Source organism: Panicum virgatum, chromosome 2K (assembly GCF_016808335.1).
Source record: "Panicum virgatum strain AP13 chromosome 2K, P.virgatum_v5, whole genome shotgun sequence".
Taxonomy (NCBI): Eukaryota; Viridiplantae; Streptophyta; class Magnoliopsida; order Poales; family Poaceae; genus Panicum; species Panicum virgatum.
Window position 1 is genome coordinate 67240758 of NC_053137.1, and position 11472 is coordinate 67252229.

Genomic DNA, 11472 nt, shown 5'->3' on the forward strand with positions numbered 1-11472 from the left:
TCAACACTGCTCTGATACCACTTCTGTCACACCCGGTTTATGAAGGCAAACCGAATGCATCTCATATGTGCGCCAGGATCAGTTTACACACATATGATTAAACATAAAGTGAATATCACAACTAGTGCAAACGTAAAGAGAGTATTAAAGACTTTATTACAAAACCGAAGATCTAAAGCGAATAAATAAACGACTATAGAGTAGCAGCGGAAACTTCTTCAGCACAGGCAGATGACTGGGAGACATACGCCTAGAAATCCTCGAAGTCTTCTGGAAACTCCGGACAGTTGTTATTACGGTCTGAGCAGCAAGTATGCAAGGGTGAGTACACTTATGGTTGGTACTCAACAAGTGGCAAGAAAACAACTATAATATATATGCATGGCTAATTCAAGGGATAGCTGACACGGTTTAACTGCACTCAGCAATTTTAGTTGATCATGTTTTATTAGCAAGCATTAGCTAGATAAAAGTATATACCATTAAACCCGCAAGATAAGCATATATAAAGATAAACAACAATTAACCATAAATTAGATCATCGATTTAGATCAACTTCAAGTTCAATTATCATGTGAGGGTCCAAGCCGCTCTTGACCGTGAGCACGGCTAACCGGTTAGTTTTACACTCTGCAGAGGTTGTACACTTTACCCACAATTCGTGTTTCCCATGTCGCCCGGGTTTGCAAAGCCCTTAAACACTTCCTTTGGTGAGTGGCTAGGGATTCACTACGAGGCTTTTCCAAAGAATCACTATATGTGCGCACTGGTCCCTTTTTCTGCGGTGCCTCAGAAGACGAAGCTTCCTTCACCCGCTCCTCAAAGCACGACAACCCAAAAATAAAACCACCAATCAAACGCCCCAGCACGACATATAGATCATCTAGTTACTTAGCCAAGACCAGAGCCATATAGTATTGTGGTTGTACTGTTTTCCTGGGTGGTTCTCCATGTTCCAATTAAATCATATACTCTTGATTAACAACATTAATCATCATGAACATGGAATAAAACATATATAATATTTGTATCATCAATAACCAACCATATCCCAAAGTATAGCAACTAGCATAACTACCCAACATGAATTTAAACCCAAGTTGATCAAGGAATAAGGTAAACAATACTAGGCACGTCCTTAGCTCGGTTCCCATCATATTATAGACACATGCATGAACATAAAAGTAAATGTGATAGTTTTGGTGATTTCATGGGTCAAAAATATGGTCAAGGGTCCACTTGCCTTCCTCAAACTGCTGCTGGTCCGGTCCTCCGAAGCCTTGATCTTGCTGCTGCTCCTCGAACTGCGGATCGTCTATCGCACACACACGCACATGCAAGCAAACAAGTACAAACAATAAGAAACAGTACACCAATCAACAAAAACAGTACAAAAAGAGGTTACTAAACTATTCTACTCGTTGCAACGATCGCGTGAGCGCAAAGATCATCGAAAACGGATCTAAAACGAGAAAGTTAAGGCTAAAACAAGATCTAAGGGCTAATTCGTAATTAAACCTTATACGCAGGGGCTAGATCATAAAAACAGGGGCTGTTTTGTAAATATTTTTCAACAGAAGAGGACGGCGGGTTAATTTTGGAAAAACAGAGGGGCTTTAGTGCAAAACCGACACGGTTGACCGGTATCTGAATATTTGACTTGGATCCGATCTAAATTGGACCGTCCGATTTAGATCTAACGGTTAGGGTGCTTTGGGGCGGGCTGGCGGCGGCGGAAGCGGCCGGCGGTGACTTAAGACGGCGGCGCGCGGCGGCGGGATGGCCGGAGTAGGCCAAAACGGCCATCCGGGGCTCTTCTCGAGCGCGGGTTGCACGGTTAGCGAGCTCGCGAGTTCGCGAACTCAATTAGGGGGGTTTTGGGAGGGCGCTAGGGCAGCGGAGCGGCTTGCGGCAGCGCATGGCGGAGCGGCGGCGCCGGCGAGCTAAAACGGGCGAAACAGAGCAAAAGGAAGGGAGATAAAAGGTCGGCGAGGTTCCTCTCACCACGGCGGAGCTCCGGAGCAGTGATGTCGTCGAGAAATCGAAACGGAACGGCGGCGCGAAGAAGCTCCGAGAAGCTTCAACAATGGCGGCGGCGCGGGCTAAGTTTTTTTTTGCGAAGGCGGCGGCTGCGGCTGCGGTTTAGGGTTCTAGGGGGGGCCTGGCGTTGCTTTTATAGGGGCGGGCGAGGCGCCTGGGCGTGCGGGCCCGAGGGGAAACGCGGCGGGGCGCGCGGGATCGAGTCGGACTCTGAGCTTGAGTCCGGCTCGGTCGGGGGAAGGGGACGCTCCCGACAGGCGGGGCCCGCCTGGCGGTGAGTCAGGGAGGGGGAAAGGGCGCTGGGCCGGAACGGGCCGAAGGCGAGGCGAACGGGCCGGCGGGGAGGAAAGAGGTGGGGCGCCAGCTGGGCCAAAACAAAAGAAAACGGCCCGCGAAAAAGGAGAAAAGAGAAAAAAAAGAAAGGTGGGCCGGGCTGAAAGTAGGTAGAGAGAAAGAAAAGGGTTTGTATTTTTTTCTAAAGCAATTTTAACACTTTCAATTCAAATTCAAACTCAAAGATTTGAATTTAAGTTGAACAACAAGCAAATAAAGAAAATGCAAAGCGGCATGAGATGCACAAACCTATTTTCCTTACATTTATTTTATGGCTAGGTATTTTATTTAATTTCCGGCAAATGCTCTAAATTCAAGAAGAAATTAAATAAAACCTTACCGAACCTATAACAAACCTAATTAAATTCATTTAGGTTCTTAATTCGAAAATACGGGTGTTACAGTAAACTACCTCCACATTATACTCGGTTTGAGTCACATCTTCTTTCTTTATTTCATCACTACGCAGTATTTTGAAATCCCTCACTACCTTCCCAGTTACCATCACGACATAGTTCTGAAATTCGATTAGGGCTTCACTTCCGACAATAAGAACAGTTAGACTGTAATCCAGTCTTGATTAGATTTCCGGTGGCAGAAGTATCAATTTTTCACTGTTTCGAAATGTTTACGGTTTGTACTTTGTACCGTAATAATCGGAATTACACGCGAAATTACCGGCTATTTGAATATCTGATCCCGTCGAGATGCTGGCTGCGCCCGATTTCAAATCCAAACTCCGGTGCCCGCATCCCTCCTCCGGTCCTCCCCTTCCGCCTCTCCTCTTCATCCTCACAGCCGCCGCCAAGCACGCACCAACCTTTCCCAGCTATCGCGCACACGCCGCCATCACATGCGCCGTGCCTCCGCGGCATGAGCAGCGCTGCAGCCCTCCACTGCCGCAAGCGCCGCCGCGACGATGCTCCCGGGGACGCCTCCTCCATTCGCCGCCGCCTCCTCGCTCCCAGTCCGTTGCCCGCCGTCCGGTCCTTCGGCCTTCGCATCTCGCTCTCCAGCGCAACTGACCGCCCCTGCAAGCAGTGCCACGACGAGAGCACCTATTCGGCTCGTCTCTGCCGTTCCCGCCGCCGCCTCAGCACCAGCCCGTTCCCTGCCGTCCGACCTAATAGCTTCCGCGTCGCGTTAGCCCCCTCCCCTCCCCGCGTCGCCGCCGCCGCCGCAATCTCCGCGTCGACTGCGCCCGCCACCCCGTCTCCGCTTTCCGCCGCCGCAGCAGCCCTTTTTCCAGAGTTAGGCGATTCCCTGGCCTTCGCCCCTTCGCCCTCCGATTCCTCCTCGACGCCGGCGCTTCAGCCCCTCGGCGTCGCCGGAATCCCGCTGCTGTAAACATGGGTAACTACATCTCAATCCCACGGCTGTGTGGGAAGACGACCAGCGACGGTGGCTTGGAGGTGCACAGGGAGCGGCTCGAGGGGTCGCCGGAAGTAGTGGATCTCACGTTGGAACCCGACATTGAACCGGAGAAGCTCGATGTCGGGAGGAGGGAAATTGACGATAGCGTCCCTGCATTGGATTTGCCGCTGCCGCTGGAGAAGATGGCGCCGTTCCACAATGAGGCCCTGGAGTGGACGAAGTGGCGTGATGGAAGATTGCATGAATCAGGATTTGAGGTGAGGCTCTACGAGCTCAAGCATCCGAACTCCCCGGTGTGCTGGCCCATAGATCCTAGTAGATAGCCAGTATTGATTCATGGAGTATATTGAGAAAACAAATACATGGCTTGTTCATTCGACTAGGTGAATTGGCTAGCGCACCTTGAGATTTATGAACTGTGTTCTGTGAAATAAACTTGTGGAAGTATCTCATCAAAATAAACTATTGTCTATTTGTTAGCTAGGGTGAATACAACCTGATCAGGAGTATCAGAACTTTCTTTTAAGTCTTAAATAAATTTCAATGGACACTATGATCTGTATATACTCAATTTTGAAAGTAATCCCCCCCCCCCAAAAATGTTATTGGCTTTACTTTGGTTGTTCTACTCTGTCAAATGTATAAATTAGCATATTGGTCAATTATCCTTCTTGATTGTGACTAATTTAATTGACTTTTCATATGTAGTAACATCGTTGACACAAAGTTTTTCTTGTACTTGTTTATTGCAGGATTCTTCCGAATTATTTACACCTCTAACCGATAAAGATGAAAGAGAAGTTAACACTCTTCTCTATGGTAGTGGTCATAGGTATTCTTTGCATTCAATCAACTGCTTCATTTTGTATGCCATTGTTGCTTGATATTGTTGGCACAATTAAGTGGCATTCTGATTTCTCCTCTTACTTTTTGCAGTAATGAAATCATAGTGATGCATGTTCCTTCTGACACTGAGATTACTAAAGAGAAACTTGAATGCTTGAAACCTCGTTGTTGGTTAAATGACGAGGTGAATACTTATACTGAATGTCTTTTCGACATTAAGATAAAACATATTGAAGAAGATGTTAAATGGTGCTTCAATATATCTGCGTATTATATTTTTTTCATCCCTGCAGATCATCAATTTGTATATTGAATTGCTGAAGGAGAGGGCAGAAAGGGAGCCCAAAAGGTTTTTGAAATGCCATTTCTTCAATACATTCTTTTTTCAAGAAGGTTAGTTGATCGCAATTTTTGCTTCCTGTACTGCATAAATAGAATGTCTTTTAAAATGTTGTGCCTACTTACATATATATAAATCCTGTTTTGGGACTTATGGTCTTATACTGCATTGATAGCAAAAGTATAACCAATCTGGGATTTAATTATAGAGTAAAATGCACCGTGGTCACCTGAACTTGCAGCGCTATGTCAAATAGGTCCATGAATTTAGAAACCAGACATCTAGCCTCTCGAACTTGCGAACCCGTTCACCCCAGTCCAGCCCGGTTTTGCATGGCTTGCATGGCACTGTGCGGCCGGGATTTGCTACAGTAACCCGGCTTGCTACAGTACGCGGTTCTGTTTTTCCCTTTTCTACTTTATTTCGGCTGAATCTTCGAAAAATCATAACTCTTCGATACGACATCGGATGAAGATGATTTTTATATGAAAATTGTAGCTCTCGACGAGATCTACAACTTTCTAGTTTTGAATTTTTTTATTTGACGATGTTAAGGTGCTCAAAACAATTATATAAAATTACAGCACCATAATAATCGCATACTTTTGCTTGTCGCATTAGGAAATTAATATATTTTTTTATTTGTTGTCAAATGAAGACACTCTGTATACCAAAATTTTAACACTTTTAACGATCTAGATTCTTGTAGTTTTGAGTTTTTACATTTGAAGTTGTTAAGATGTTGATAAAACAATATTGTTTACTGTAGCAAGCCGGGTTACTGTAGCAAATCCCGGCCGCACAGTGACATGCAAGCCATGCAAAACCGGGCTGGACCTGGGGTGAACGGGTTCGCAAGTTCGAGGGGCTAGATGTCTGGTTTCTAAGTTCATGGAACTATTTGACACAGCGCTGCAAGTTCAGGTGCCCACGGTGCATTTTACTCTTAATTATAAGTTAATCAATGGTTATGTGTTGCCAAGATGAATGTTAGCTGATATCAGCAAGTTTGCTATTGGACATCTTCTTTCAAGAATATGCGATCATATAATATTCTATGAACAAACATCTACGTCATAGTAGATAGCCTCTTTGACAAGTTAACTGATGCACAATGATTACTTGATTCCGGACCCTTACCTTGAATCTCACCATATATGTGTTTGATCTTCCTATGCTAAATTGACAAGTTAACTGATCCACATAGTGATTACTTGATTCCGGACTCTTACCTTGAATCTTACACAATACATGCATTTGGTCTTCTTAAGCTAAATTGGAACACATTTTCCTGTTCTCCTGGAGTTCAGAAAATGGTACCGACAAATCAGCTTCTGCCAGGACTCCTTACTATTTTTATTGCCTCATTTACAAGCAACAATCAGACATCTATAAAACTTTTTTTTTGCTTTCTTATCATCCATTTCAGTTTAGTTAGATTGTTATCATCCATTTCAGTTTAGTTAGAATACCTGCATATCGTTGGAGTTTAACTCTTCATTTATATGACAAATTAATTTTTCTCATTTGTTTTGGCATTTGGCTGGTGTCTAGCAGATCTCACAACTTCTTAATTATTGCCCAGCTTACTTGCGGAATAGCTGGTTATGACTACCAGTCTGTCAGAAGATGGACAACCTTCAAAAAGTTGGGTTATGGACTTGCTGAGTGTGAAAAAGTAATGTTGCTGTTTTTCCTTAATTATTTTATACCGTCCTTTTTCCTTTTTACATGCTTATTCCCCATATTCAACTTATTGTTAGAATTTATCATACAGATCTTTATTCCAGTACATAGAGATGTACATTGGTGCCTGGCAATTATAAACATGAAGGATAAAACTTTTCAATATCTTGATTCACTTGGAGGTCTGGGGCATGATGTACTGAATGTACTGGTAAGCTTAACCACCAAACAGAATGTTACATTACTACTAGAGTACAGTGTCTGAAATGCATGGGATTGCCAACTATTCCGGATTTGTGATTATTGTATATACTATTTTGTAGTTGAAGGTCTGAATTATATTTTTTGTTTGTGCCAGGTTAGATATATCAGGGATGAATTGAAGGACAAGAGCAACATAGAGATCGACACCTGTTCCTGGGTGGTAAAATCATCAGACTGTCTTCCTTTGCAGCATAATGGGTACGTCTGCTTCTAGTATCGAACATATCAATAGGCAGCCTGGATATGTTTGACACCAGCATTTTCCTTCTTACAGGTGGGATTGTGGTATATTTATGCTTAAATACATCGATTTCCATAGCAGAGGTCTCGAACCATTTTTCAGTCAGGTAAGTTGATTTGTCAAGTATATTTTTACATGCATAGTTTTACAAGGAAATTATCTTTATGCATTGTACCTTGTTCATGTTGATTGGATTCATCTAATTCAGCTATTGTTTGCAGGAACACATGATGTATTTTAGGAAACGAACGGCAAAAGAGATTTTGAGATTAAGAGCTGACTGAAGAATGACCATTGTATGGCTAACAATCTTTGACATTCTATCAAGTCAGGTATTCTTCTTGCAGTTTTTTCAGCAAACATACAAAATAAATATGTTGTTTCTGTAAAATATTAGAGATGTTATTATAAGCTGCTGGTGTCAAATCATGGCCATGACACCACATCTTTGCAGGTATCTATTATCTTGGACCTGATTTTGCTATAGTAGGGAGAAGGGAAAAGAGAAGTTGGGTAAGATGATAGCGCATGGTTAGAGAAAAGGTATGTGTTGAGAAGTTGTTCGACTCAGTGCTCTCATCCTTTTAACTGAGCTAGTACAAGTAACTGAACATAGTTTGTTTTGGACCCTTTGACATATAACATATACTATTGGAAACTAGAGCTAGTGATTGCCCATTGTGAATCTTCTTCAGAGTTATGCATTTGGAAAAATTTTGGTCCTGCATAAATGCAGTAGTCCTGCGATCATACATCCTATATAAACATTCGATGATTATGGACTCAAACTGGTCCAGAAAAAGAGATGGAACGACCTCAGACTTTAGGATAAGATCAGAAAGGTGAATCAAGAGGGTTACATATAAACACATATGCAATTGCACTTGAATAGCCACTACAGCTGATCTATTTCTGCAGCCAAGCTAGGAGCTCAAAAGTGAACCTCTTACAGGTAAATTCTATCAACAGAGGGTAGATCAAAATTTATTATCAAAAGAATTAAAATAAAGCAGGATCTACCAACAATCTTAACAAATCGAATCAAGTTTCCAGTTTCCACTGGTACAAGCTCACTATCTAGATGCCCAAGAATGCTCTGCACTGTGACTCCCAATGCTCCTTAGCCAGGCGAATACGCTCAACTCGCTCTGATTGCATTCTCTTCTCCCAGTACTCTGGACAACTGTTGGGATATTAGCAATTGGAAGTATTAGTAATACATAATCACGACACGAAAAACAGAGCAGTTTTTTGTCACTCGTTAATCCTGGGAAGTTGTAATTGTATAGGCGCACTTACCTGTGGCTCAGTAGCATGTTGAGTTCATCCAGGTGCACAGCATCAGGAAAGACCCCTTGCTGCAATGAAGGTAGAATCGTTAGCTGGGCAATGCCCAAGTATCTGCTCATTGAAATTAAATAACAATTTATTTACCTGTCGACATAGGGGACATTTTGATTTGTGATCTGCGGACTTCAGCCCGTCAACAATGGTCACGGATGCAGCAGAACAGCAGCACAAGTAGCAAAATATGTGACCACAGGAAAGAGAGACTGGATCAAACACTGTGTCCTGCAAAAGCAAGAACGGAAAAGAGAGAATTGGACGATGGACTTAAATATCACAAAGAACAAGTAACAAAAGCAAAATTTCTTTCCTAAGCGACTGGGACAGTGCAACCAGCATATATTGTTGCCATAATGGAAGTTTATAGAGCAAAATTGCACTAATGTCAGAAGTTAGCTCACCAAGCAAATGGAACATGTCAAGCTAATGTCGACACGCATAGAGTCAAAGAGGTTGCATGAGAGCGATGGTCTCTCATCATCGAATATGAGGGAACAGTCACCAAAGAGCTCCATTGCAGCCTTGTTCTTCTTGCTCCTTCTCAAGTTCATGTAGAATGCCATCAGCTCACAGAGCCATAGGGATTGAAGTATCTCAATGTGCAGGCTCTGAGCTTGAGCTTTGAATTCTTGACCTTGCTTTGAGTAATGTATCTGCAAAGGAGTCGCCTTTAATTAACCCTTAGTGACTGCTTTTTCATATGTAGTTATTTTAGTCTGGAATGGGAATATAGATGGATTTGTATTTGATGAACCAAGCTCCTTTTCAGTCAATTAAAATCTGCAATGCAGCCCAAATGTACAGTTATATACCCACCCTATAGCACCTTATGCATTTGCAATAATGTCCTGGTAAATGCATGCAAACTTCCAGGACGCTTCTAGTTATCTTTTTCCCTAGCATTACATTAAGAATCGAAGTGAATTGTTTTCTCAGATACTAAATCAGGGAAGATATGCTTGAGTTGAAATTCATGCCTTGTCATACTTCTTTAAGATCTTCCTCATGGCCACGGCATTTATAATTGCATACGTAACCAAGTCTTTGCCTTGCTGTATTGATTTCCCATGGCTACTGTCACCCTTGTTGGTGAACCACATGGTGTATTTCTTGAAGCCTGTCGCCAAGTGCAGTTCCAGCAGCTTCTTGGCTTTTTCGTTGAAGCAGCCGACAACGACCGACATCTCATTCAGAAGAGATGGAAAGAAACTCCCATCGCATACTGCACGTTTGTTCGAAATTCTTCAGTGAACCCAACATGACAAAGTCATTTTATCTAAAGTCGTCCCAAAATCAGAGTAGACAAATCTTAATTAAAAGAATGCGTCATTCAAAAGCTAGAGGAAGATGTATAAATAAGGTAAAGTCAACATGCTCGATGGCAAGTGGCCCTCTATTTATAGATGTCATCATCCTGAGCACCTCTGCACTGGAAGAGTGTAAGCATGCACTTGCAAATTTTTTTAAGATTTACGACCTAGGGCGGCAAATGGCCAATGGTTACACCAGACACCCGTTTACCAAGGCATATTCTAGTTGATTAAACTATACTAATTTAGGTTAAGGTTTGTCCACAGCTTGATCGATGGCCTTTGATGCATGTCTTGATAAGTAAAATAGGTTATGCAATAGGATGAAAAGCTTGGTGAAATACTTCTAGTTCATGCTCCAAGGAAAAGTTTTCAATGGAGAAAGCAATTTTTTGTTTTCAAGAATCGAAGGGATGTTGATAAGCAAAAACTATGAATCCAGACATCCGTAAAAGGAGATTGTGATAGAAGGAACGTCAACAAGGTGAAATGAGGGTGGGACTTTGTCAGGAAGGATCGACTTGTAGAACTCGGAATAAAAAACTTGTAGGACTCGAAAACCACCAGACAGGTGCAAGGCGCTAACAGGACACAGGGTACGTGTTCCGTGCAAAATTGGTCGAGTGGATCGAACCTGCAAGCATGATGCGCCTACAATGCAAAAAAAAAATGCCACTTGACGAGGACCAGTTCTATGCCTACTCAAGGTTTAATTTGTTCTCCTTTTGCTTAAGAAGGCTTTGTTTTATTACATCTCGGCTTGAGCATGCATTGGAGATGGAAATTAGCTTAAAGGAATGGAAATCAAGAAGAAAATAAAGGCCAAAGATATATAGTTGTCATGTTTACTTACCAGAGCAATGCCCGGGGCACCGGCCGGCGGCGGGTGAGCCAGCGGCGTCCTGCAGGTGCGAGCGGTGGTCGGAGCCGGAGCGGCATTTCTTGAGCATCTTCTTGAGGCGCTTGAGCCCCACGGCCGGGAGCTCCGCCTCCATCCCCCTCATGTACGTCGCGTACTTCTTGGTAAACTTCATGGCTGTGCCTGTGGGGGCCTGGATGGGGATCCGGGCGGCCGAGCAAGGGGACTCTGGCAATGGTCCAGCGAGGTCTGCGTACCTGTGGGGGAATCAGAAGAAGCTCATGGCTGATGATCGACGGGCCGGGGAGCGAATAGAGAAGGGCTCGAATTCGGGCTGGTTGAGGATGAGTGGGACGCGGATTCGGAGATGGGAGGGATTGGGATCGCTGCAGTGCTGCGTTGGATAGGACTGAGGTCGAGCAGGAACGCAGAATGCATGCCAGGATACAGAGAGTGCGGCCAGGAATCGGCGAGCGAGGCTCGAGGAAAAAGAGGTCACGGGCTCGAGCGGTTCATTGAAACCCAATCCGCGAGCGGCTGAAGGCTGAAGCCAGGAGGAGGAGGACGACGATCTTAACCAGAGCAGAGCGATTGGAGAGGCCTTTTTTTTGCAAGAGGCGACGGGTTTTATAGGATCGGAGGAGACGGGAAAGGAAAGGAGGGCTCCGGATGGCGTAGCCGCGTAGCCAAAGAAATGCACCAGGGGAGCAGCCAACACGTGGTGACGTGGGCCCGCATGCCATTTTTTAAGATCAAAATTAATGGAAGTGTCGTATGAATGTAGCCTTGATATCATGCCACATCTGTAAATTTGCTAATATAACAGAGTTAT

The 11472-nt window shown here is 43.8% G+C and overlaps 2 protein-coding genes and 1 long non-coding RNA gene across 3 annotated transcripts; 2 read left to right on the plus strand and 1 right to left on the minus strand.

Moving 5' to 3' along the window:
- Positions 1-3081: 3081 nt before the first annotated feature.
- Positions 3082-6761, plus strand: LOC120694823 (putative ubiquitin-like-specific protease 1B). Its single transcript, XM_039978116.1, has 6 exons — positions 3082-4004; positions 4500-4579; positions 4684-4777; positions 4887-4986; positions 6519-6611; positions 6711-6761. Exons 1-5 carry the CDS (start codon positions 3723-3725, stop codon positions 6542-6544), a joined length of 582 nt encoding a protein of 193 aa, XP_039834050.1. The 5' UTR covers positions 3082-3722; the 3' UTR covers positions 6545-6611; positions 6711-6761.
- A 636-nt stretch (positions 6762-7397) lies between these two features.
- LOC120694824 lies at positions 7398-8712 on the plus strand. The gene is made up of 4 exons (XR_005683664.1): positions 7398-7456; positions 7579-7667; positions 8414-8493; positions 8571-8712. It is a non-coding gene; the product is annotated as an uncharacterized LOC120694824 (long non-coding RNA).
- LOC120694822 (probable E3 ubiquitin-protein ligase BAH1-like 1) lies at positions 7927-11248 on the minus strand. The gene is made up of 6 exons (XM_039978115.1): positions 10635-11248; positions 9449-9693; positions 8873-9124; positions 8559-8696; positions 8424-8482; positions 7927-8307 (listed from the first exon to the last, which is right to left on the minus strand). The coding sequence occupies exons 1-6, from the start codon at positions 10813-10815 to the stop codon at positions 8202-8204; spliced, it is 981 nt and encodes a 326-aa protein (XP_039834049.1). The 5' UTR covers positions 10816-11248; the 3' UTR covers positions 7927-8201.
- Positions 11249-11472: the final 224 nt, after the last annotated feature.

What these genes read in the sequence shown, in the direction of transcription:
- LOC120694823 (XM_039978116.1), top strand. Translation starts at nt 3,723, where the DNA reads ATGGGTAACTACATCTCAATCCCACGGCTGTGTGGGAAGACGACCAGC. An exon ending in GTTGTTGGTTAAATGACGAG is followed by an intron (nt 4,778 to 4,886) that starts GTGAATACTTAT and finishes TCATCCCTGCAG; the next exon opens with ATCATCAATTTGTATATTGA. An exon ending in TACATTCTTTTTTCAAGAAG is followed by an intron (nt 4,987 to 6,518) that starts GTTAGTTGATCG and finishes ATTATTGCCCAG; the next exon opens with CTTACTTGCGGAATAGCTGG.
- LOC120694822 (XM_039978115.1), bottom strand. Translation starts at nt 10,815, where the DNA reads ATGAAGTTTACCAAGAAGTACGCGACGTACATGAGGGGGATGGAGGCG. An exon ending in GTGCCCCGGGCATTGCTCTG is followed by an intron (nt 9,694 to 10,634) that starts GTAAGTAAACAT and finishes ACAAACGTGCAG; the next exon opens with TATGCGATGGGAGTTTCTTT. An exon ending in AATGTCCCCTATGTCGACAG is followed by an intron (nt 8,483 to 8,558) that starts GTAAATAAATTG and finishes CCTTCATTGCAG; the next exon opens with CAAGGGGTCTTTCCTGATGC.